The sequence below is a fragment of the Spinacia oleracea genome, chromosome 2, assembly GCF_020520425.1.
Source record: "Spinacia oleracea cultivar Varoflay chromosome 2, BTI_SOV_V1, whole genome shotgun sequence".
Taxonomy (NCBI): Eukaryota; Viridiplantae; Streptophyta; class Magnoliopsida; order Caryophyllales; family Amaranthaceae; genus Spinacia; species Spinacia oleracea.
The window spans coordinates 72,001,382-72,028,820 of NC_079488.1; the positions used below are offsets into that span (position 1 = coordinate 72,001,382).

Sequence of the window (27,439 nt, forward strand, 5' to 3'; positions counted from 1 at the left end):
GATGCGTGGGCCGCGCTGCGTGGGCTGCTGCTCGCACGCGCATGGGCAACCCTTGTGGCTGCCGTGTGTGTGTGAGTTTGTGCTCATGCGTGATTCCTAAATCTACAAGTGTTAGTGTATGATTAAATTTCTATTCCTAAATTGGATAAATTAATTAAATAGAATTCATGTAGGATTCTAATTTCAATTAATTCGTATCCTACTAGGATTACGATTCCTTTTCCATAACTCTATAAATAAAGGCCTAGGGGTCATAATTTATAAACAAGTTTTAAGTATTCAAAAACTAAGATTTTTAAGCAGAAAAATCAGCCAATATTCTTGCCTACCTAACCGAAAATATTAGAACCTTAAGGGCGATTCTAGTTGGTCAATCTTAAGGCGGATCCGGACGTGCTGTGGACTATCTACGGAGGGACGACACTTGGAGTCCTAAAGACTTGTTCTTGTTCGGTTCGGGCGCAGCTAGGGAAGGCACGCAACAAAGAGTATGCATCTAAACTATGCTAAATGATTATGTGTAAATAATATGTTTCCTGGCTTTATGGTTTTTCCGCATGATTTATGAACTGTCATATGAATCATAACCTAACAGTGTCTTCAACAGACGAATTTCGCCCAAGAGGCCAACCCGCAAGTGCAAGCCAAGGGGGCATGCAGGCGAGAGGGACCTAATGAGCGAGCGATTGGGTTCGGGATAGGTGTACTACCTGCACAAGTACCGAGTGGGAAACATGTGCGGCGTATGCACCCCCCTATTGGCGGAAAAATGTATCCTTAGTCCCAACTCCCGAGGGAGCCGAGATTCGTTATGATGTTCTGCCCGTTCACATTAATATGCTGATTTTCAGGTCGTCCCAACTTGATGGGGAAATAAACGCGGGGTAGGATCGTTTCACCCTTCGGCTATTTTGATTACCTACAAGCACGAGTATTTCCTTCACTGTCCCCAGTGGAGTCGCCACTGTGAGGGGGTCGAAAAAGCGCGAGGCTAATGTGTGACCTTGTCCCTCGTGGGTGTGACGATTCTTTTTATTCAATCAAGTGTAATTGGATTTCCTATGAGTATACACCCAATTGACTAGTAATATAGGAGTCGCCATTCAGTTTTTAACGACAATGAGAAAAACTGACAAAACCCGGTTATCGTGACATAAAGGGAGTGCAATTATGTTTGACCACGACGGCCGTAGGTTCCCTTGTGATCCCTGGTGTGGGGATCTCTCAATATACACCCGCAAGGTAGAGATTAAGGGTTCGGGGGACTATAACTACCGAGAGGAGTACTTCGCTCGTCGATAACTCCAGAGGCAGGATATCCTTACTAGCTCAGCATAAATAATTGAAGGGACATGCGTTAACTATTAAACTAATCTGAGTTTATTTTAGCAATATGCAACATATAATACTAATTCGATCGTGATTATCTGATTTAAATAGTATTAAGGGACCTAGCATGATAATCCGATTTCCCAAAAATATTATATTTGTTAGGCGTGATAGAACAATCAGATTAGGTTAGTTTAACAGTTCATAAAAAGGGCGAGGAAAGCAGTTAAATCATCGAAAAGGGACACATTACGACGCACCCTTGAGAGGTGCGTCACGGTTCTCAGAAAACTAACCACTTTGACTTTGCTATTTCTCCTTTTTATTTAACGAATCTCAACTATGGGACAGGATACGTTCTGTTCGATTTATGGATCGATTGCGACAGAACGCGTGAACAGTTTCGCAGCGAGAGGCTTAGGCTAAGGGTTGGAGTCAATACTCAGAATATAATTATGTGTTGTTGTGTGTTCTTTCACGTCGAAATTAGGGGCCTATTTATAGGGAAGAGTTCGTGGAAAGATAGAATTGCAGAGTTCTAATCCACAAAGAATTAGGAAAAAACACGTACCCAGGTATTTTCAGCGCCCAGAGCCAGGCGTTGAAAATAGGGTCTGGGCAGTTTTCTTTAGTCAGATTCGGATTCCTGAAATCCGTAGAGTTTGAGATTAATTCGAGTCTTTTAGCGCGTATCAATTTTATGACGGAATGCGTCTGGGCCCGTTACGAACTCTAGGCTCGTTAGGATTTTAATTCATACGTAACTCTTATTTCCGAATCCTATTAGGAATAGGATTCTGGCGGTTTTCTATCTCATTTAGGACTTATGTTGGAATGCAACACCTAATTCTGACAGGGTTCTATCTTTTATGATTTGCCACTTTTAGAAGCTACCTTTTACGGCAGTTACTATTTTTAGCAGGTTTCCATAAATAGCAGGTTTCGGGTGAAATGAAATGGGGAATCGAGATTCGTTTATTTTATAGGAGATGCGTTGTCAAGTGGAGATTTACGTTTTCATCATCGAACCTTTCCCTTGCGGGCACGGGGACAAAAGTAGGTGTCTACAGTAGGAAAATGGTTAATGCAAATCGGGTTTAAACTCGGTCATGAATCATGATGCTTGAGCAATTGAGCATGTAAGTGTTAAACATGGTTTGACAATTAAGTAAGTGTTAGATGATAGGATATCTGTTATCCTCCTAATCTCACTCTGCTTCAGTTCCATGATCAGCAAATACTGCTACAATTCAGCAAATAATGCTTCAGTTCCTGCATCATCTTGCAGTATTCTGGTCAGACATCTCACCTTTTCGGCTTTTATACCCTGCTATCTATCTTGCAGTATACCTGGCTTATGTTTTTACAGTCCCATTATGCTGGAAACTGTTTGTCTTAGCAGTTTTAGCTGCAATCATATACCTGAACTCAACTATATCCTCATGTTTGCGTGTATCTTTGTCACGCTTGGATTCATAACAGGCACAAACAAACAAACAAATATAAGCAATGTTTACGGTATAAGACCTCATGTTTGAGTGTGTCTTAATTTGTTAGACAGATGATCATGGCAAGAAAGGAGGGTTTGCCAGGACATTGACCGAAAGGTTAATTACGTTGCTGGAGTTCATCAGGAAACACGAGAAGACTATCACTTTGCGGATAATAATGAAGACTCGGGGGAGGATGAAGTACTTAATGCTTGTGTTTTATGTAGGGAATCAATTGTACCAAACTAGATAGTTCAGCAAACAGTTTATTACATAAGAGGCAGGAAATGATAGATCTTTAATACAAACCGAGTTCACGCAAATGTATACCATAAGAGCTGAGGAACATAAGGAAGAGCATACCAGTCCAGCAGTCCTAGATGATGCACTCAGACTCAACTATATAGCAAAAGACAATCATGATATGCTTGCTTTGTCTTCTGTACATAAACAACAACATATGTTCTGCAACGCCAACAACATATGTTGCAGTACGTTCAGAGGTACGTCTTCTGATCGAGCTGGCTATAAACCTTGAGCTATAATTACAAGGTTCTGGATGAAGACAGTCGAAAACTCATTAGCAGACCATTGGTACTTTCAGATCCACGGACAAAATCATTCCTCAGAATCCTCACTAGATTTAGATGCTGCAAGAAACAGATGATGTTCTGAAAAATATGAATACAGATCGAAAAACAGATCAAAGGAAAGTAATTGAGTTTAATTAGTGTTACCTAGCCCAACTGCATCTGAACTCTTCATGATCCTCATCCTTCTACAGGAGTCCATATACATGCTGCAACACGTATGATTTTCATAGGTTTAAAAAGGCAAGAAAAAGATGAGCCTTTTACATGAGATGCAGGTTATGCAACATTATGAAGAATGTTGAAGATGCCCTTAAAGAGAGTGTATGTACTTACTTCCATGGAACGTCACCAACGAGCATCCAGTCACCGTCCTTGTCTTCATAGGTAAGAACATATTCAGAATGGCGAAGATTATCCATTAATCTCCCCTTACTAAAATCAACTTCACCTATACAAACCACAATTTGTATCAGGTACTTAACTGAAAGGGTTCAGATAAGAGAAAAACAACCAACTAGCTACAAGCCAGTAAACCATCTTTCTTATGCTGCATCTATTATGTATAGCATGATTAAGAAAATGAATTCAAATTCTGCAAACTACAGTGCTGAGCTCTTATAAGCAGGATCGAGTCAATGAAAGGTCGTTAAGAAAAAACTTAATGCTTAGCATCAATGGACATGCATCCTTTTCATTCCGTAAATGATCTTTCAGTCAAGAAATGAACAATAAAATCTTACAAGTATGCTAGCTGGTGATTAATGGATGCAGTTTAGATACGGATAGAAAACAAAAAAAACAAGAAAACATAGAGATCATACCCACTGTAAAGCCACTAAACATCTTTTCGAGGGCTGAGGAAAGTTCAACATAACCTCCATAGGTTCTGAGATTGATTTTCCTTAGATAAGGGGCGCCATCCATACTCACTTTTACAAAAAGGCACCCTGCTTCCGGCTTGAAATCTTTGTCTTCATTGATTTTTGGTGTGTTGATGACGGCCATGGAGTTCTTCCGGAATGATCTAATCGGTGGCCATCCTACAACCTGCGCCCTGTTATACATACACACTGCACACTGTGATTAACAGGTTCCTCAGAATATAAATTAGTCAGCAAATTTAACATCAGATTAGTTTAACTCTTAAGACGTTTGCCGAAATCCAACCAAATAAGGAGATACATATGAACGAAAGATACCGAATAACACTACCCATCCGCTCTGAAAGAATAGGCCACATTCATCATCTTTTACCCAAGATCTTCTATACTAAGGAGTACTCCACTAATACTACTATAAAATGATGATTTAATACTACTACTATAAAATTACCATATATGTTTGGACAAATTAATATCCAAATCGGAATTACAACCATCAAAATCAACAGCGACTTATTGTTTTGGAGCTAAGGTACACAGTTTTGCAACTTCTAGACAAGAGAAAAACACGATGTAGATAAGATCAACATCGTTATGAATCGTGTGACAAGCAGCTTAATTAGTGAAAAATATATGACATGTCAATTGTCAGCATGGTAGCTTATCACATTTTACATGAAGCCATCTATCATCTATGGCACTTATCTATTATGCTGGGAACAAATATTAATTAGCTTGTCAGAAAAACGTGTCGGTTATCAACTATCAACCGGCGGCTTGAGTCATTCACCTGATGACTTCTCTCCTACTCAAAAGTCCAACCTTATGCTCAATAATCAAACACCTAACAACCTTTTTCTGATAGTAAAGGCCTAACAACCTCAATATGTTCATAATGTTCCGAACGATTTTCTATTTACAAATGGTTATACATACTTATGCAACTCCAAATCAGCAAATCAGAAAGAAAATAGCTTTGATTGTACGGTGAATATTAAAGTAGCATCATATAATCCCCTAATCCACATATAATCATAGAATCTTGTCCAACACCATAAATAAGCAACATATCTAACAAAAAAAACGGGTGTAATAAATCGTGTATACAACACGTGTATTGCATACTAAAACATGATTTGTCACCCCTTTACGAAGTTGAGTTTAATGTTCGATACAATACACTCGTTGTATACAAGCCTCAGTGTAACTAAAAGTTGCACGAAAACCGAAGTATAACTTACTTTGAAGAAGCAATAGCAGAAGAAGGCTGCACGGAAACAGGGGGAGAACTCTGCAACTTTTTATCATCATTCTCCTCCATAGCAGTAGTGTCAGATCCACCATTTTCAGACAAACCCCAGTTGTTGGAAGCTCCAGTAATGGCATCAGAAAAACCCCTTTTAGCCCCCGAAACTAAATTGTTGAATTTACCAACATTTTTGTAATTAAAATGATCATCATCACCAACACCATTTTCAGGGGATTGTGAGCCTGGTAATCCAAGCCTTAATTCAGTGGCTTTGAAATTGAGCGTTTTGGTGTTCTTCTTGTCAGAAATATCTGAGTTTTTGGATTTGTCAGAGGTTTGTTCTTCAATTGAAGAAACCTTTGATAATCCTATGTAATCATGTTCTTCAAAAACCCTTGACATTAAAGTTAATAAAATCAAAATCAAAACTTTTTTAATTATTGTATTTATTTTTGGGGATTTTCAAATGCTTCAGAGGATGAAGAAAGAGAGGAAGAGAGAGAAATTCGGGAGTGCAGAAAAGAGAGAAGTTTGTCTCTCTGTGTTGTACATATTTTTGCAGTAGTGAGTGTGTGTAGCAGAGGGGGTGTTTGTAGTTGTGATTTCCAATTATTTTTTTATTTGCCCAAAGAAGAAATAAAAGAAACTAATATTATGAATAATAATTATAACTTTTGGCATCTTCTTTTTATTAATTCCATATTTGGATTATTTCGAATAATTTTAGCTTTGTGGTACCCCCTTTCCCGAAATTGTCTTAGAGGGATCATTTTCAAGGACCATTCTCTAAATTTTATAATATATATTTTATCCTCTCGGCCAGGCCCAAACCCGACCCGAACCCGACCCAAAAATTAGCGGGTTTTGGGCAGCCTATTCGGCCCGAAAAGCCCGCTGAATTTGGCCCGAAATAGCTGGTTTTGGGCACCCAAAATTGGCCCGAACTTTGGCCCGGCCCGACACAATGGGCAGTTTTTTATCCTTTCGGCCCGGCCCGACTTTTGATCACTTTACTCGGTAAGAACACTTTCTTACGGTAAGAACACTTTTTGATAATGACATTTTCGTAATTATTATGAATAAATATCCCAAATTTATTTATTCTTTCACGATGTTTTTTTCATTATGTCCGACTCTTTCTCTCTCTTCAATTCCCCTCTCTCTCTCTCCTTTTCGGATTGCTCGCTCTCCACCACCAACGTCCAGCGTATATCGCCGGTTTTTGGTCGCCGCTCGTAGTTCGTCAGTCACTGGTCGCCGCTCGTAGCTCTCCGGTCACCGCTCATAACTCGCCACTCGCAGCTCGTGATATGCATGTTTTATATAGTATTTTTACCCCCGTCCTTTAATACTTTTATGTGTCAAACGTGCTCGTAGGAGCCGTTTCTAGTACTAATGTGTGCTATTGAGTGTGCCTTGAGTTTCAGGTTTGATTATAAGAAATTGGTCTTTTTAGACCCGTTTCATGTTGATCTAGGCCACTATATGAGCCCGAGGAAGTTCGGGACCTTCATCGTCGACTTTCGGGAGCCTTGGATGCTTATGGTTGAGCCCCGGGAGTTAGACTCAGTGATATGGGCGAGCTATACTGAAGATTGCAAATCGCCCTGGAAGCTGAGGGCGAAATGCAACCATCGGGCGGAAATGAAGCAGTTTGGATTCATCAACGCGTGCCCGATCGGGCGCAGCTCGCCCGATCCGGATCGGGCGGTCATCCAGAAGCCCATGTGGAGAGTTCGCGAACCGCCCGATCGGGCGGATTTTGGCCCGATCGGGCCGACTATCGAGTGGATCGCCCGATCGGGCGAAGCGACGCCCGATCGGGCGACGCCAACCTCCAGCAGTTTTTCGCGCATTTACTTTCCGTTTTTTAGGCTTTATTTTGGCAAACTATATAAACAAGCCTTAATTGTTTTTAGAGAACACTTTATTTTTTCTAGTATTGAACCTTAGTATTATTTCCCTTAGCCTAATTTTCTCTCTAGTTTATGCAAAAACACTTAGTTTAATTCTCAATAAAAATTCAAGCTTTCACTTTCCTTTGTTCTTCAATAGGTATTATTTCTTATTTCAATTCATTGTCTTGCTTTAATAATGCTTTCAATTATGATTATTGCTTTGTTTATTGTCAACATGCTTGAGTAGTTTAATTTCTAGGGTTGGGGATCCATGAATAATATGAAGGGATGATTGAATGATTATGATTGTTGGCATTGTAATTGATTCCTATTGATTGGTTTATTTCACTATACAATTAGATTTGCACAGGTTTAATTGTGGTAGTTATGCAATATCAAATTAAGATTCGAGAGATGCAATTTGATGTTTAGGCTTGTGTCAATAGGTGGAATTAGAGTTAATACGTAGCGAGAGCCCGTTAATTCTAAGTCTATGATTAGTATCGACTTGAGAGAGCATGCTAATCTAATTAATTACTTTGTTGATTATCGTGATTGTTCAATGTCCTGGATTATTATTTGTTGGCGAACCTATACCCTAGATTCCTTAATATATTGATTCATTCTTGTTTAATATTCGTTCGTAGTCTTAGCATACAAACCATCAACCAACTTTTGTTCACAATAGTCTAGATTAATTAATTGATAGTAGAAAGAACGCCTGTTTCCCTGTGGATTCGATCCTGACTTCCCTTGCTACCTAGCTAGTGGACCTTAGGTTATTTTTGATTAGGTGATACGACTTTAGCCTGTCAAAATTTGGCGCCGTTGCCGGGGAAACGGTTTTATTTTCTGTTGTTGATTGCTTATCCTAGGTTATTGTTTGTTACTACTCAAGGAACTCACGTTCCTTGAGACCGGATCTCACATTGTTTTGTAGTCTTTGTCTATGCCCAGGACCGTAGGTACTAGTAATCTTACTCCATTCGATCCTGAGCCCGAAAGAACCTTTCGTAGACGAAGAACTTTCATTGCACAGTGTGGGAATTACTCTGATTCTGATCATAATATTGGCAATCTTTTTCCTTCAGATACAGATTCAGTTTCAGAGATAGAGATGGGTGACGAAAATCTGATACCGCCACCTACCCCACGGCTTACAGACTATTCTAAGCCGAGTCTGTCCGTGCTACCAAAGGCGATCATGCCTTCTATTGCAGCTGAGACCTTCAAGATTGAGCCTACATTGATTAACATCACCGAGAGACGCCAGTACGGTGGGGAACCAGGTGAAGATCCGAATCTTCATATTCAGTCCTTTATCCAATATTGTTCCACCATCAAGCAAAAGGGATTGACTCCGGAGCAGACTATGGAGATACTTTTCCCGTTCTCTTTGAGTAGGAAAGCTATACTGTGGATTAATGGGTTGAATCGGGCGGCTTTGAAAATCACTAATTGGGAATCCCTGGCTCTTGCTTTTTATGTTAAATATTTTCCACCTGAGTAAACGGCTCGTCTGAGGGGTCAGATATTAGGTATCTCACAACAAGCGGATGAGAGTTTGTTCGAGGTCTGGGAGAGATTCAAGGATTTGCAAAGAGAATGCCCGCACCATGGTTTGGAAGATTGGTTCTTGATTCAGCAGTTTTATAATGGTCTGGGCAATGAGTCTAGATGTTTGTTGGATTCAGCTGCCAGTGGGAGGTTCATGCAACTAGAGGTGCCTAGAGCTATGGATCGAGGTGATTGAGGAGATAGCCATTCACAATGCCCAGTATGGGAATCCTAGAGGTCTATCTAACAGGGGTGGTAAGCATGATTTAAATTCTATTGAACAATTAACTGCCCAATTGACTGCTTTACACTATAAGTTTGATAATATGCAAGCAGCCAATACTCAATCTGCCCAACCTGTTAGTGTAGCTGCTATGAGTGCCCAACCTGCTACTGTTTGTGAAAGTTGTGGAATGTCTGGTCATTATGCACCGGAATGTAGGAGCTCTGTTGAACAATGTCACGCATTTCAATCCTACAAACAAAATAACCCATTCTCCAACTCTTACAATGAGGGATACAAAAACAACCCTCTACTATCCTACAGGAGCAACAATATCCAGAACCCTCACCAAGTCCAACATCCACCACAACAACCATACCAACCCTACCAACCAAGAAACAACTACAACCAACAGTCTAGTGGACCACCTGGGTTCCCTAGACAACACACATCACCTCCACCACCACCACCTCAAACCACACAGCCTGACCCTATGCTAGTAGAGATGAGAAACATGATGCTACAAATGCAAAAATCTCTAAGTGAAAAGGATGCAAAAATCGATGCTCTTACTGCTCACAACAAGATCATTGATACACAGTTGGCACAGATGGCTACTACTATTGCAGGGAGGCCACCAGGCCAATTTCCTTCACAGCCCGAAAATAGGGAGACTGCTAATGCAATTACATTGAGGAGTGGTAGGGATTATGATGGTCCTTCAATGCCGGTTGAGGTTGATTCCGGGGTGTCTGCTAATGATCTGGTCAGTGAGGAAATCCCGAAGATAGTTATGGATGGAAAGGAAGCTGAAAAGGTAGTCAATGAGAATGAGGCTACAACTGCGGTTAAGAAGGGGGCGGATATTCAAATACCACCTATTGCACTCCCCTTCCCAAACCGACAACTCAAGAATAAGCTAGACAAGAAGTTTGGCAGATTCTTGGAAGTGGTCAAAAATTTGCAGGTAACGGTCCCTTTTACTGAATTAATTTTACAGGTTCCTGCTTATGCTAAATTCATGAAAGATATTTTGACCAGGAAACGTGCTTTTTGTGAGGTAGAGACTGTAGCTTTCACTGAGGAATGTAGTGCTTATTTGCAAAACAAGTCTCCACCTAAACTTAAAGACCCCGGGAGTTTTTCCATCCCATGTAACATTGGCACCGTATTTATTGATAAAGCTTTATGTTATCTAGGTGCTAGTGTGTCTGTCATGCCTTTGTCTGTCTGTACTAAACTGAATATGGGTGAGCTTAAGGTTACCAATATTACTCTACAAATGGCCGACCGTTATGTCAAATACCCCTTAGGTGTTTTAGAGGACGTCCCTGTTAGAGTAGGTAAATTCTATATACCTGTAGACTTTGTAGTATTAGACATGCAGGAGGATTCTCAAATTCCCATAATCTTAGGTAGACCCTTCCTTCACATGGCGGGGGCGGTAATTGATGTTAAAAGTGGGAAATTGAAATTGTCTGTTGGGATGATAAGGTGACTTTTAATCTGAATAGTGCCTTAAAAAGTCCCATGCTAGAGGAGGAACAATGCTATCGCATAGATGTAGTTGATTTTATTACTCGTGATAACGTCTCCCAAGTTCTCGAAAGAGATCCCTTGGAGGCAGTGCTTTGTTGTGAGTCTTCTGCAGGTGATAGCAGTTCTTGGAGTGCTGAAGTGGATGCTCTGGAGTTGGCTCTTAATGGTGGAGAATCTGAGCCGGAGAGCACCAAATTGAAGAGGTTAGTTCGGCCGATTTGTTCTGTTAAAGAGGTAAAGAAACCTGAACTTAAGCCTCTTCCTGCTAACCTTAAATATGCGTTTTTAGATGATGAACAACTTTGCCCTGTGATCGTCAGTACTGCACTTGATGCAGACCAGTTATCCCAACTTCTTATTGTGTTGAAAAGGCACAAAAAGGCCATTGGGTACAGTATGGATGATTTAAAGGGTATTAGCCCTGACTTTTGTATGCATAGGATACATCTAGATGAAAATCATAAACCATGCATCCAACCCCAGCGTCGTTTGAACCCTGTCATGCAAGATGTTGTAAAAGCTGAAGTTATGAAATTGCTTGATGCGGGTATTGTGTATGATGTGTCTGATTCTAAGTGGGTGAGTCCTGTTCAGGTAGTGCCTAAGAAAGGGGGGACACCTGTGGTGAGAAATGAAAAAAATGAGTTGATACCGACTAGGGTAGTCACAGGATGGCGCATGTGCATTGATTATAGGCGTCTTAATGTTGCTACTAAAAAGGACCATTTTCCCCTTCCCTTCATTGATCAAATGTTAGAAAGGCTAGCCTGTCACAAGTTTTTCTGTTATCTGGATGGTTATTCTGGTTTCTTTCAAATTCCCATACATCCAGACGACCAGGAAAAGACCACCTTCACCTGTCCCTATGGTACCTTTGCATATCGTAGGATGCCTTTTGGTCTGTGTAATGCACCTGCTACTTTCCAACGTTGCATGATGAGTATCTTTTCTGATTTTATTGAGTCTATCATGGAAGTGTTTATGGATGATTTTAGCGTCTATGGTACTTCTTTTGATTCTTGCTTGCTAAATCTGACTAAAGTCTTGAAAAGATGTGAAGAATGTAATTTAGTCTTGAACTGGGAAAAGTGTCATTTCATGGTTACTGAAGGGATGGTTTTGGGACATTTGATATCTGATAAGGGCATTCAGGTGGATCGAGCTAAGGTCCAAGTGATTGAACAATTACCCCCTCCAGTCAATGTGAAGGGTGTTAGAAGTTTTCTTGGTCATGCGGGGTTTTATCGCCGCTTTATCAAGGATTTTTCTAAAATTGTTAAACCACTTACCCAGCTCCTCCTCAAGGATGCCCCGTTTGTGTTTACTGATGCTTGTCTTGAGGCCTTTGACAGGATTAAACAGGCACTGATTTCGGCTCCCATCATTCGTTCTCCCGAATGGGATCTTCCGTTTGAGATAATGTGTGATGCAAGTGATTATGCAGTTGGGGCAGTTCTGGGTCAGAGAAAGGAGAAGGTTTTACATGCCATCTATTATGCAAGTAAGACCTTAGATGAAGCTCAAGTTAATTATGCTACTACTGAGAAGGAGCTTCTAGCTATAGTCTATGCCTTGGATAAATTCCGCACCTATCTGATTGGATCCAAGGTGATAGTCTATACTGACCATGCGGCCCTTAAGTATCTGCTCTCTAATAAGGAAGCCAAGCCTAGGCTTATTCGATGGATACTACTGCTACAGGAGTTCGATCTAGAGATCCGCGACAAGAAAGGGGCTGAGAATGTGGTTGCAGATCACTTGTCTAGATTGAGGTATGACGATGGTAAGGGGTCTACACCGATTGATGATTCATTTCCGGATGATCATTTACTTGCACTTGCCAGTCAGTCACCATGGTTCTCAGATTTTGCTAACTATATTGTGGGGAGAATTCTTCCGGCCGATCTTTCATATCAACAGAAGAAGAAATTCCTACATGATGTCCGATTTTACTTTTGGGACGACCCTTATTTGTTTCGTGAGACTGCTGAAGGGTTGTACAAGCGTTATATTCCAGAATGGGAAGTTCAAGGTGTTATCAGTAGGTGTCATTCTTCACCCTATGGTGGTCACCATGGACCGTCTAAAACAAACGCTAAGTTGTCACAATGTGGTTTTTACTGGCCTACTATGTTCAAGGATGCACAGGCTTTTATTATGGCTTGTGATGCGTGCCAGAGGGCCGACACTATTTCGAGGGGGTATGAGATGCCACAGAACGGGATCCTTGAGGTTGAGATTTTCGATGTGTGGGGAATTGCTTACATGGGACCATTCCCATCGTCCAAGGGCAACTTGTATATTCTTGTTGCTGTAGATTATGTGTCAAAGTGGGTGGAAGCCGTTGCCTCACCTACTAACGATGCTAAGACAGTCATCTCCCTGTTCAAGAAGATCATTTTTCCTAGATTCGGGGTTCCGCGCGCTTTGATCAATGATGGAGGGTCACACTTCCATGAGAGGCATCTGGATGCGCTCCTGCGCAAGTATGGGGTTTATCACCGCACTGGGCTAGCCTACCACCCTCAGACGAGTGGTCAAGTTGAGGTCTCCAACCGAGAGATCAAATCTATCCTTGAGAAAGTGGTGGCGAAGTCTAGGAAGGATTGGAGCGATAAGCTAGATGATACTCTATGGGCATACAGAACCGCCTTTAAGACACCTATTGGTACCTCCCCGTATCGGTTGGTGTATGGCAAGGCGTGTCACTTACCAGTAGAAATGGAGTACAAGGCTTATTGGGCAATCAAACAGCTCAACATGGATGCAAAGCTAGCCGGTGAGAAGCGGTTACTTCAATTGGGTGAGCTCGATGAATTCCGACTACAAGCCTATGATAGTGCCCAGATTTACAAGGAAAAGACCAAGAAGTGGCATGACAATCACATTTTGCATAGAGAGTTCGCGGTGGGCGACAAGGTTCTACTTTTTAACTCTAGGCTTAAGTTATTTCCTGGAAAACTTAAGTCTAGGTGGTCTGGGCCGTTCACCGTGACTATGGTAAGCAAGTTTGGGTCTGTTGAAGTAGAGAATGAGAATGTTGAACGATTCAAGGTCAACGGGCAACGTCTGAAGTTGTACCATGATGGGGCTACTGTAGGAGTGGTTGAGGTCCATCACCTCAATCCCTCCGTCTCATAGACTGCATATTCAAGGTAACAAGGTCGAGCGGGACCTAGAAATAAACCAGCGCTTTGCGGGAGGCAACCCGTATTTTATCGCTTTAGTAGTATAAGTTTGATTTTTTATTTTATTTTTGTGTGTTTAGTTAGTATTTCACATACCTAAGTGTGTTTAAGTATTGGTTTTGGTGTTAGTGAGGCGAGAAGAAGGCATTACGCTGTTTGGGTGTTTAATAATGTGCAGGCCTAAAGCTCCAAGTTCAAGAAAGTGAAATTACGCACAAGGCCAAGCACGCTGCAAACCGCCCGATCCGAATCGGGCGAGGTGCGCCCGATCGGGCGCGCACGGAAAAAACTATTGCAGCTAATCTTTGCCCGATCGGGCGCAGCATGCCCGATCGGGCGGTCTGGCGAGTGGAATGCTCGGTCGGGCGAACTTATTTTGCCCGATCGGGCGGTCTGGCGAGTGGAATGCCCGAGTCGGGCGATTGTCTGCCCGATCGAGCGCAGAAGGCGAGTGGTATGCCCGATCGGGCGAAATTATTTTGCCCGATCGGGCGGTTGATGAAAATTTCGAGGAAAAGTCAAGGAAGATTCTGGGCAGGAAAAAGTCAAGAAAAGGAGCATTCGCAAATCGCCCGATCCGGATCGGGCGAGGTGCGCCCGATCGGACGCGCACGGATGAAAAGGAATTGTTCAAAATCCGCCCGATCGGGCGAGATGCTGCCCGATCGGGCGAGACGCGATTTCAGCGATAAACTCACGGATTCTCTTTTCTTTCTTCACTTCCTCTTCCTCTTCATCTTCAACCTAACTTTCTCTCACTTCCTCCATTAAACCCCAACCTCCAAAAACTTCCAACCACCATATCTCCCTCAAATCTCCACCAAATTCACCAATCTTTTCACCAAAATCATCCTTACATCATCCTCTACAACCTATACCTAACCGATTTGAGTTTTCTCCAATCCCCACAAAACCCCAAATTCACCCAAAAAGCTCAAAAACTAAAAACAATCAGATTTTTCATCAATGGCAAACCAACCACAAAGGAAATGCACAAGGGTACCAAGAAATCAACATGAAGCTTCCACGAGCCGAGCTCGGGAACCGACACCACCACCTCCGCCGCCGCAATTCGAGCCCGACACGGACTTTCCGGATGTCATCTTTGTTACGGAGGAGCAACGAGCACGATTCATGCACCTCAAATTGAGGGAGGTAATCCCTACTCGCTTTATATGCCAAAAATCATTACATGAAATGGGTATTGAGCGTGATGTCAAACGTGTTTTTGTTGGTGTTGGTATGAGTAACATGTATAGTATGCTCCGTCTCACATTTAGACGGTTGACTCTAGAATTTTTGAGTAGTTTCAATGTGCGTAGGGATGGTTATCGAACCGTGTCGTCGGTTCAATTTCGTGTGATGAACCGAACCTACACCATGAGTTTAGCTGATTTTGGTAGGATTTTTGGATTGTCTACCACGTATAGTAGGAAACCTAAGGAGACCCATAATAACTGCACCATGTGGGGAAAGCTTACGGGTAATGCTAATCCCGGGAGTATGCAACATTTGCATGCCTCCAAGATTCAACGCCCGGTACCCATTGTCTTTTACAGGTTTCTAGGATTTACAATCTTTGGTAGGGATGAGACCCAAAATATTAGGAGTACGGAGCTAGAGATTCTAGGTGGCTACGTTTCAGAAGGGGAGGAGGGCTACAAAATGAACCTTGCACATCATATGGCCTCCCAATTCTACTCCATAGCCACTTCCACACATACTACCAAAATTACCATTGGTGGGTTGATCACCCACATAGCCATGGCCACGGCCAACTTTACTGAGGCTAACCAGACTCCAGTTCTTGGTAGCAACTTGCTTGATTTGGCTTATTTTGCTGGACTCCGTAGGCTACAGGGGGAGCATGGGTTGTTTAGGCCGGGAGCAATGTACTGGATGTTCGAGGGAAACAGGCTTTTCACCTTGCCTGACCCTCAGGGCCGCACTAGTTTCAGACCCGGTCAGGCTCATTACTTATTTGTTGGATTTGAGCAAGAGCCTCAGCCTGACCCCCAGCCTCAGCCTGACCCACATCTAGAGCCCCATCAGTACCAGCCAGAGCCTCGCACCTACTTTAGGAGGGGGCGTCGAGACGGAGGGAGGCCCCAGGGTGGCCCGGTAGTAGAGGAGGAGCAGGGGTCCATTGATGAGCGGTTGAGCAGACTTGAGCTCGGTTTCCGGGAGTTCGCAGCTGATCACCAGAGGACCATGTTCCCATTCTAAGATCAGTATGCTAGGCAGGGCTACATTGCCCCAAATTACGAGCACCCTACCTGGTATACCTATCCCGCGGAGGGATATGGAGCTCCGGGTTCTATGGGCACCTTCACACCTACCCAGTACGGAGGGTGGGGAGCGGGTCCTAGTGGGCATGGTGGCAGAGATGATGGTGATGATGATGATGATGATGGCGGCAATGGCCGTCAATGATGGAGATGAGATCGAGTTGGTTCGATACCCTTGAGCCAATGAGGACATTGTCTGATTTGGTTTGGGGAGGGTTCCACATTACTTGTACATTGTAGGTATGTTTTTCTTTTCTTTTCGCATTTCTTTATTTTGGTGTGTTTCTTTGGTGTGTTTAATGCTTTCTAGATTAGTTTATTGCTTTGAAAAAAAAAATATATAAAAATACGTTCCGATGAATACAATATCATGCTTCCCTGTGCCCCTTGAGCGGAAATTGTTTTGATTCTTGGTATTTGATGATGGGCAATGTAGATGTGTTAGCCATGATTTGATATTCGATTGCTTTGATGCCTAAACATGAGTCAACTCCGACTAACTACTTGTGGACTTGGTGCTTGACTAGTTGACTTGGTTAGGATGTGTGATAGCTTCCTGGGGTGTCATTGATTTTGAGTATTGGTTTGCAACTATTAGTAATGTTTTATGACTCATATACATGCACATTGTGGAGGACGAAGGCATTTTTCTATTTAGGTAGCCTTCAGATGAAATTAGATACATTTGTTCCCTCTTTTTCTACCCATGTTGTGCTTGTGCCCTTTATTCGGTGACTAACCACATTACAAGCCCGTAAATTCCCCATTGGTTACTAGTCCCAAGCCTAGCTTGGGGGAGCTAATAGTAGTGAGGTGAGGGAGTTGTAGTGTGGTACATTTTGAGCATATTAAGTATTGAAAAGGGGAGTTCTTCTTATCATGATTGTTGTTGAAAAAATGAGCTGAAAAATGAATGAGATGAGGAGAATAAAAAAATTTTGAAGGTTCCAAAAGAAAATAAAAATGAGATTGCGCGAGAAAAAAAAAAGGGAAGAAAAAAAAATCGTTATTCTCAAGATAATTCAAGCTTTTGTCACTCCGGTATTACAATTTCTTATCTTCATGAGTGATTGGTTATAATTGTGAAATCAAGGCAAGAAAGTATAGTGTGGTTGTTTGTTGTTTTTATCCATGTGTTGAGTGGGAGATTATGGTCATTATGTTGATTGATCACGGTTGTTTTTAGGATTTATGCTCCCCAAATCCAAGGCTTTAAGCTCACATTTTACCCAAATTTACCACACCCTTACCTAAGCCTATCATTACAAGCTTGAAAGACCTTCCGACCTTTGTGCATAGAGTTGTATTAATGTGAAAGTAGTTGTTTATCAATGCAAGTTATGACATGACACATTCAGAGTCGACTACTAGGTTGAGTGCATGTTTTTCTAGACACACGAGTGTTGTGAGTTTGGGAGGGCATTGTACACAAATATGTTGGGAGGGGAGCGAACGGGTACATTTTTTATCCGCCACATAAATGAGTGACGAGTGTGTGAGCACTAGTCTTGAATTCCATTGTACACTTGTGGTTCGCTTTGCGTGACGATTGGTAAGGTGGATTGGCGATTGAATGAATTTGTTTGGTTGACATTGATGCATGCTTGTTGGATTTTGCCTCGAATTATGTTTTTCATTTTGTATTATGTCGGGGATGAAGTTGGTTTTGTGTTCATCAATGATTTCCTTGCTTAGGGACAAGCAAGGATCTAGCTTGGGGAGGTTTGATATGCATGTTTTATATAGTATTTTTACCCCCGTCCTTTAGTACTTTTATGTGTCAAACGTGCTCTTAGGAGCCGTTTCTAGTACTAATGTGTGCTATTGAGTGTGCCTTGAGTTTCAGGTTTGATTATGAGAAATTGGTCTTTTTAGACCCGTTTCATGTTGATCTAGGCCACTATATGAGCCCGAGGAAGTTCAGGACCTTCATCGTCGACTTTCGGGAGCCTTGGATGCTTATGGTTGAGCCCCGGGAGTTAGACTCAGTGATATGGGCGAGCTATACTGAAGATTACAAATCTCCCTGGAAGCTGAGGGCGAAATGCAACCATCGGGCGGAATTGAAGCAGTTTGGATTCATCAACGCGCGCCCGATCGGGCGCAGCTCGCCCGATCCGGATCGGGCGGTCATCCAGAAGCCCATGTGGAGAGTTCGCGAACCGCCCGATCGGGCGGATTTTGGCCCGATCGGGCCGACTATCGAGTGGATCGCCCGATCGGGCGAAGCGACGCCCGATCGGGCGACGCCAACCTCCAGCAGTTTTTCGCGCATTTACTTTCCGTTTTTTAGGCTTTATTTTGGCAAACTATATAAACAAGCCTTAATTGTTTTTAGAGAACACTTTATGTTTTCTAGTATTGAACCTTAGTATTATTTCCCTCAGCCTAATTTTCTCTCTAGTTTATGCAAAAACACTTAGTTTAATTCTCAATAAAAATTCAAGCTTTCACTTTCCTTTGTTCTTCAATAGGTATTATTTCTTATTTCAATCCATTGTCTTGCTTTAATAATGCTTTCAATTATGATTATTTCTTTGTTTATTGTCAACATGCTTGAGTAGTTTAATTTCTAGGGTTGGGGATCCATGAATAATATGAAGGGATGATTGAATGATTATGATTGTTGGCATTGTAATTGATTCCTATTGATTGGTTTATTTCACTATACAATTAGATTTGCGCAGGTTTAATTGTGGTAGTTATGCAATATCAAATTAAGATTCGAGAGATGCAATTTGATGTTTAGGCTTGTGTCAATAGGTGGAATTAGAGTTAATACGTAGCGAGAGCCCGTTAATTCTAAGTCTATGATTAGTATCGACTTGAGAGAGCATGCTAATCTAATTAATTACTTTGTTGATTATCGTGATTGTTCAATGTCCTGGATTATTATTTGTTGGCGAACCTATACCCTAGATTCCTTAATATATTGATTCATTCTTGTTTAATATTCGTTCGTAGTCTTAGCATACAAACCATCAACCAACTTTTGTTCACAATAGTCTAGATTAATTAATTGATAGTAGAAAGAACGTTTGTTTCCCTGTGGATTCGATCCCGACTTCCCTTGCTACCTAGCTAGTGGACCTTAGGTTATTTTTGATTAGGTGATACGACTTTATCCTGTCAGCTCGCAGCTCGCAACTCGTCGCGCCGCTCACTCGCCGCTCGTATCTCGCCGCGCCGCTCGCAGCCATCCGGCGACTTCACCATTAATTATCTGGTAAGAAATTGATTGATTTAAATCGATTAAATTGGAGAATCCTATTCATTAACTTACCGGATTGAAATTGATTGATTGAAATCGACTGAAAAAATCGAAAATCGAATTGAGGCGACTATCCGGAAAATTCGACTTCTCGATCTACGAGCATCGATTTTGAATTGAAATCGATTTCTCAATTCAAAAAATTAAAATCGATTATAATTGATTTCGAAATCGATTTTTCATTTCAAAACTCGAACAAAATCGAACCTAAGTTTGAACGAAATTGCCGGTGTTCTTCCTAGCATTTCCAATCCAGCAGCGGTGGCGGAAGCGACGGAGTTGGAAGCGAGGGAGGCAGCAAAATAGAACAAAAAATCCGGCGAAATCGAATTGATTGTGGAGGAGGTGGCTGAACTGGTATGTGGTGGTGGTGGTGGCTGAACTGGTATGTGGTGGTGGTGATGGCATTCTCAATTGATTGTTTCAAATGTACTCGGATTTTGAAAAATGCAAAAATTAGAACATACTTTAATATTTAGAACATGCTTAAATATATTTTAGAACATGCTTGATTATATTTTAGAACATGCTTGAATAACATTTGCCACATAAAGGATGTGTGCATTCCCTAGCTGCTCCCGAACCGAACAAGAACAAGTCTTTAGAGCCCCAAACGTTGCCCCTCCGTACAAAGTCCACAGCACGTTCGGATCCGCCTTAGGTTTAACCAACTAGGATTTTACTTAAAGTTTTATACTTTTATGTATTCAGGTTAGGCTATATTATGTTCTCCCTTGAACACAATGTAAGTAAAGAATATGATTTTCAATGTATATAATTATGAGGGCCTAGCCTCATATTTATAGTGTAGGAAATAAGGAATTTGAGTCTTACTAGGAAAAGACTTACCAACCCTACTAGGATTGAAATTCTTATCCAGTTAGAATTGTAATATTAATTAAACTCTTAATCAAACCAATTCTAGTAGGACTGGGAACACTTAATCCCAAAGTTACTTGGCAACTAAGTAATCAGACTTTTCTTGGAGCCCAAGACGAAGCAACCAACGCAGCCACAACGGGCCACGCTGGTGCGCGTACCTGCCTAGGCCCAGCCGCAGCCGCAGCTGGCCAAAGGCCCAGCGCGTTGCAGCCTTGCCTTGGCGGGCTTGCTGCTTGCTTAGCGGGTTGCATCGCTGCTGCTGCCTTGCTTGCTTGGCGCAGCCCAATGTGCTTCCAGGCCCATCGGCTGGGCGCTGGCGCTGGGCTTCGTGCTCAGCGCTATGCGCTCGGCCTTTCCTTGTCGAGCGATGGGCCGGCTCGCTTGCCGGCTTGTCGCTCGTCGAGCTTCCGATTCGTTTTCCGATTCCAACATCCATTTCCTTTTTGAACAAATATTTACATCCATTAATATTTCCGATTCCGGAAATAATTTCCTTTTCCGACAATATTTCCGATTCCGACAATATTTCTATTTCCGATAATATTTTCCGATACGAACCATGTTTCCGTTTCCAGCAACATTTACGACTTGGATAATGTTTATATTTTGGTCACGAACCATATTTCCGTTTCCGGCAATATCTTCATTTCCGGAGTATTCTTTATTTTGCCTTTTGACGATTTCAGCTCCCACTGGAACCGAGATCCTTCGTTTCCGAATGATCATAAATGGAGTACTCAATGAATAATATATTCACTTAAATACTTGATCCGTTCACGTACTATTTGTGTGACCCTACGGGTTCAGTCAAGAGTAAGTTGTGGATTAATATTATTAATTCCACTTGAACTGAAGCGACCTCTAGCTAGGCATTCAGTTCACTCTCACTGAATTATTAACTTGTTAATTAATACTGAACCGCATTTATTAGACTTAGCATTAAATGCATACTTGGAACAAGGGCATTATTTCTTTCAGTCTCCCACTTGTCCTTAGGGACAAGTGTGCAATTTTTAATTCCTTTGTCGCTTGATGCCTGCTCATGAACATAAGGTAAGAGTAGTCATCCTTATTATGTCCAGAGTTATTCCTCGGTTTCAGAGTTCAACTGATCAAATAAACAGATAATCATAGCTTATGATTCATCTGAGCACGGCCATGCATTTTTCAGTTTCTAGCTCTCCGAGTGGCCTTGTCCAACTTTCGGCATCTCATCCCGATTTATGGGAGGACAATCCCAATCTTATGATCTTGAGGTTAGACTTTGTTTGATAGGTGATTACCAGAGCGTTGCCGTTATAGTCTCCTTTTATGGTGCGACGCTTGACAACATCAAAGTAACCAGTTCTCAAACAAGTAATCTCAAATCACTCAGGTATTGAGGATTAGTGTCTAATAATGTAATGAAATTTACTTATGACGGATTTTCATCTCTTACAGTAAAGTTTCATAGGGCTGTCCGATACTAATCTTCTCAAGTAAGTATCTATGCAAATGATTGCGACATTGCCATGTCCACATAGTTCAAGAAACAGAACTACTAGTCATCTTGCATTCTAGTCGTCTAGCATTTTCTATGCGTCCACCTTTATAGAAAACTTTCGACCAAATACCATTTTCAACTTTTGACATTCAAGTTCACTTGATAGACATTTCTTAGTCACAGGACTGGTCCTGACAGTCTATCTTGAATTTATCGCAGATTGAAAGGACTCATCATTTAATACTAAACCAAGATTAAATGGAACATGAAAATATATTTCATATATGATAAATGTTCAACCCCAATGTTTTACAACCATGGGCCTCCAACCCATCATTAAAACAACTAATGGAATTCAAAGCTATACTTGACTTACAGTGCCACAATGTGAGTGTTGATTCTCATTTGTTGCATAGGTTTAGTTATCATGCTTTGCCAATTTTAATATCCTTTTCATCGATTCCCTTTCGAGGTGGATGATAAGATCTTTTGAGTATGTTTACTTTGTGATCTAGTCTTTCTTTCTTCAATAGTGGTTCTACGCATTTTGCAATGAAGAATCATCAAGTCAGCAGACATGTTATCTACCCAAGTTCAGTGAAGAACTCTTTAACATAAACAACTCTGTTTCATTGCTTCTTAGGCAATAATTACTTTTACTTCAACTGTATAGGTTGCTAGTGATGCTTTGTTTGGATTTCTTATCCAAGTAGTTCACAGATATGTGGAAGACTTTCCATTTGTATCTCGGAACATAGAAATTAATGTTTAATTTGCCACGCAACAACTCATGGTCTTCAATCCATGTTGCCATTTCAAAACACGATGTTATATAGCTCGTTCTTGCCAATGGTTAACTCCAAAAGGATCTTGCCTGATCCTTTGCCAGTGTTTATGCGTGTAGCATCGCTATTTAACATATCTTTATTTCCTTGAATCAATAACTATCCCTATGTACCTTTTCAAGTACCGTAAGTTTTTCTTGATCTCAATCTAGCTGATCTTTACTTGGACCAATAGAGATTGGTATATGTTCGTTATGCCAAAAGCCATACGATACATTTTTGGCGATCCTTATATTATATCATACATGATATATTCTTTTGCAGAATAATTCCCAATTGAATTCTATTCATGTAACTTTAGCTCATTCAGTTTTAGTAGATACTGAATCCAGCTAAATTATTTAATATATAATATAGGTGAAGAATCTCATTTAGATCCTTTGATGTTTAACTTAATAAATGCTTATACATAGTTCAAACATTCTTTACTTAGATTTATTCATATGGGTCGAATATCTCCAATGGAGTCTTTCGTGTTTGATTTAGTAAATGCCATTACTTAATCTAAAACAATATTATAAGATATTTGTAAATAGATCTTAATACCCAGTATTTACTAAGTTTCGCCTTGGTCCATCATTGATGAATAATTTCAAATCTAAGTCATTAACATTTGAATGTTATTTCTTAATAGAGAGATATGTGTATGATACACATAGGACCAATTAAGTTTTACGTACTCCCACTAAACTTCTTATATATCTATAAGAATTGACTACATTTTATGAAACTAAAATACTTATTAGCTTCACTAAAATACAATTCCTATTCCCAATTGCTTGCTTAAATCCATAATTAGATTTTATAAGCTAGCTTTCCTTTTCAAGCATTATTTGGATCCAAAAATCCTATGACATACCATGTACATAGGTTCTTCCAACATTTGATTGAGGAATATGTTTTGTCATCCAATTGCCATATGTACCAATATGCAATCATTTCTTGATTTATAGACTGGAGCATTACGATTTTGCATGATCGAGGTTTCAACACAATCCACGCCATGAATTTTCTTGTAACCTTTAGAAACTAATCTAGCTTTGTGTGTGAACATAATTCCATGTTTGATGGTTTTTATCCTTAAAACCAATTTGCAACCAATAGATTTAAACCATTCTTGCAAATCAACAAAATTTCAATTTTGTTATCAAAACATTGATTCTGTTTTATGGCCTTTAACCATCTAAAACATTTGAGTCTATATATGGCCTCTAACCATTTTAGGGAATCTAGGTTTTGTCATAGCTTCTTACAAGTCACAAACCCATTTATCTTCATGATAATAGTTTGACTGCAAGTTGTAGGTTTCTTCACTATCTAATAGAAGAATCTCATAGTTTCAGTGACCTGAACTCTATGCTTACATGGGTTTAGAACATCAAACAATAGAATATCAATAGCCACTTGAAAGTCCTTTAAATATTATGTTCTCCTTGAAGCACTTGTAAAGTCTTCTAAGAGATGTATGTTCCTTAAAGCCACTTCTAAAATCCTTAAAGAATAAGTGTTCGGATTTTCTAAAGAACTTCTAAAAGCCTCCAGAATGTCCGTTTATGTTTAATTGTTGTTCACCTCGAATATTATCGAGGTCTATTTTCTCCCACTTGTCATTTTGGAAACGAATATCCAAAAGGAAGTTATTTCGAGGAAACAAACATTATGTTCTCAAAATTCGTGGTAGAAACAATACCCTTGTGTCTCATTTGAATAAATCACAATGAAACTTATATCTATACTTGGGCCTTAGTTTGTCAAATAACAAACACTAAGCTCCCACTGAGTTTAGCAACTCTTTAGATATATATATATATATATATATATATATATATATATATATATCATTGAAAAGATATTTTGAAATTACTTTTCAATAGCTTTGACGAATTTGGTTTAGTTTGGTGGTAGTTGAGCATTTTGTTTTAGAAATTATAGGAAAATCTTTATGATTCATCATTGATCGAATCAAGTACTAATTGACTTCGATCATTCCAATTTAGATAAACCATATCTTTATGGAGGTGGATTGTGAAATTACAACACACAATCATTGATGATCATTCTTGGTATAAGTAATCATCAACATGATCTAAACTAGATCTTTATGATTTCTTGCCAAGTGGACGTTTTTATACTTTTCTATGAATCTTTGAACTAGCCAAACAGATTCAAACTTAAATCTTTTTGAGTAAATAAATCCATATTCACTCAAAACCATGTGAAATAATAAACTCATAAAATCTTTCTTTAGCTTTGAACTCTATTATCTAGGAGTTATAACAATAGTTCATACTCCCTCCGTCCCAAATTAGCTGTTACACTTTCCTTTTTTAGCCGTCCCAGATTAGTTGTTACACTTCTAAATTAGGAATGACCCCACAATTATAATATTGTCTTTGTCTTCCCACTAAATTATTTTTTGACCCCACATCCTTTCATTCAATTAAAAAAAATGCCCCACTAACTCCTATCACATCTACTTTTTCAATAAAATAACAATTGATAACCAAACAACCACTTATCACCTAAAACTTTGTGCAAAGGTAAGTGTAACAACTAATCTGGGACGGAGGGAGTATCTTTTGTTACTTTCAACAAGTAAGACTATCTTGTCTTCAATGACATAGAAATCAATCAACTTTCAAAAGTCCATCAAAATAGAGCTTTAGAACGTTAACTTCTTAATATGGTCTAAGTAACAATGCCAAAGATTTGTGGAACTCAAATCAAGAGATTGATTTGGACCTAGTAAAGTTCTTATTGTTAAAGAGTTGTTTGTTTTAATCAAGCATACATGACTCAACCCGTAAATTACCATTTCATTCATCTAAACAAACAAACATTATTTTTGTTTTCCTTGAATGTGAGTATTTTTGTGTTTGAAACAGAAATTTAGGTATGCTCATTATGGAACAAAATAGCCTTTAAGTTCCAGCCTTGAAAGGACTTAAAACAAACTAGATGACCCTACAACTAATGTAGCATTGCCATGCTTCATTTCCCACTTATAGGTCATTAGTGTAGCCTAACTTCCATCGTTTGAGTTATTACTAAAGTAAGAACCTCAAGCGGTATAAGATACCAAGGAAGTTTGATTGCTAGGTTACTTTCCTTTAAACATAAACTTATAGGTAGAAACGGAATTGTAAGTTCCTTTCAATTGTTCCTTGTTTTCCTATTTCTTGTACCCGTTCTTATAGTCTTAAGAATTTACTTCTTTAGTAGTGACTTTTATACTTTGTTAGACATGTCCAATGTCACTCCAACAAGGTTCTTACCATTTAATTTTGTGTTGAATATTTTGCTTCAACTAGATTATCTTACCAAAAACTTCTAAAGTTCTCTAAGCATCGATCTATTCGAATGTCTAGGGACTAGACTCATTCGAGAATTAAATGGATAAAGATATTAGGTTGTTAATGTTAGGTTATGATACATATGAAAAAACATAAATCATGCGGAAAAACCATAAAGCCAGGAAACATATTATTTACACATAATCATTTAGCATAGTTTAGATGCATACACTTTGTAGCGTGCCTTCCCTAGCTGCGCCCGAACTGAACAAGAACAAGTCTTTAGGACTCCAAGTGTCGTCCCTCCGTAGATAGTCCACAGCACGTTCGGATCCGCCTTAAGCTTGACCAACTAGAATCGCCCTTAAGGTTGCTTAGGAATTTCGGCTATTATGGTGCAAGTGTTTGGCTGATTTTGCTTAAAAAACTTACCTTTGAATACTTCAATCGTATCTATAAATTATGACCCTAGGCACCTATTTATAGAGTTATGGAAAAGGAATTATAATCCTACTAGGATGTGGATTTATTAATTAGAATCCTATTTGAACTCTAAATAATAAATTTAATCTATTAGGATTAGGATTGAATCAATACACGAATTCCGATAGGATTAGGATTCATTACGAACACGAGTGTCGTATGGCCACGAGCATCGCACCACCCGCGCAGGCCTTGCGGCCCACACGAGCAGTCGCTGCTCGCAGCCCAACAACACGCTCAGCGCGCGCGCGCCAAAGGCCTTGCTGGGCCTGGCCTTGCGCTGGGCCTGGCGAGGCTGTGGCAGCTCTGTGTTTGGGCGCTCGGCTTGCTGGGCGCGGGCCTGGCTTCGTGCTGGGCCTTCGTCTAGCAAGCCTCGTCCGATGCTAATTCGTACGATGCGCTTCCGATTAAATTCCCGGTTCCGGAATTCATTTCCGATACGAACAATATTTAATATTTCCGATTCCGGAATTTATTTCTATTTCGAACAAATATTTAATATTTCCGTTTCCGGAATTATTTTCCGATTCCGATAATATTTCCGATTCTGACAATATTTCCGTTTCCGGCAATATTCCCGATTCCGGTAATATTTCCATTTCCAATAATATTTTACGATACGTACCATGTTTCCGTTTCTGGCAACATCTACGACTTGGATAATATTTATATTTCCGATACGATCCATATTTCCGTTTTCGGTAATATCATCGTTTCCAGAGTATTCATTTCTTGCTTGTGACGATCTCAGCTCCCACTGAAACCAAGATCCGTCAATTCCGAATATCCATAGATGGAGTATTTAATGCCATTAAATACTTGATCCGTTTACGTACTATTTGTGTGACCCTACGGGTTCAGTCAAGAGTAAGTTGTGGATTAATATCATTAATTCCACTTGAACTGAAGCGGCCTCTAGCTAGGCATTCATCTCACTTGATCTCACT

The 27,439-nt window shown here is 40.3% G+C and overlaps 1 protein-coding gene and 1 non-coding gene across 2 annotated transcripts; both read right to left on the reverse strand.

The window, feature by feature from the left end:
• Positions 1–3,021: 3,021 nt before the first annotated feature.
• Positions 3,022–6,164, reverse strand: LOC110804550 (auxin-responsive protein IAA27). Its single transcript, XM_022010155.2, has 5 exons — positions 5,535–6,164; positions 4,234–4,466; positions 3,746–3,860; positions 3,557–3,618; positions 3,022–3,469 (listed from the first exon to the last, which is right to left on the reverse strand). The coding sequence occupies exons 1-5, from the start codon at positions 5,942–5,944 to the stop codon at positions 3,438–3,440; spliced, it is 852 nt and encodes a 283-aa protein (XP_021865847.1). The 5' UTR covers positions 5,945–6,164; the 3' UTR covers positions 3,022–3,437.
• A 2,792-nt stretch (positions 6,165–8,956) lies between these two features.
• On the reverse strand, positions 8,957–9,063 carry LOC130468224 (small nucleolar RNA R71). Its single transcript, XR_008928643.1, has one exon. It is a non-coding gene; the product is annotated as a small nucleolar RNA R71 (small nucleolar RNA).
• Positions 9,064–27,439: the final 18,376 nt, after the last annotated feature.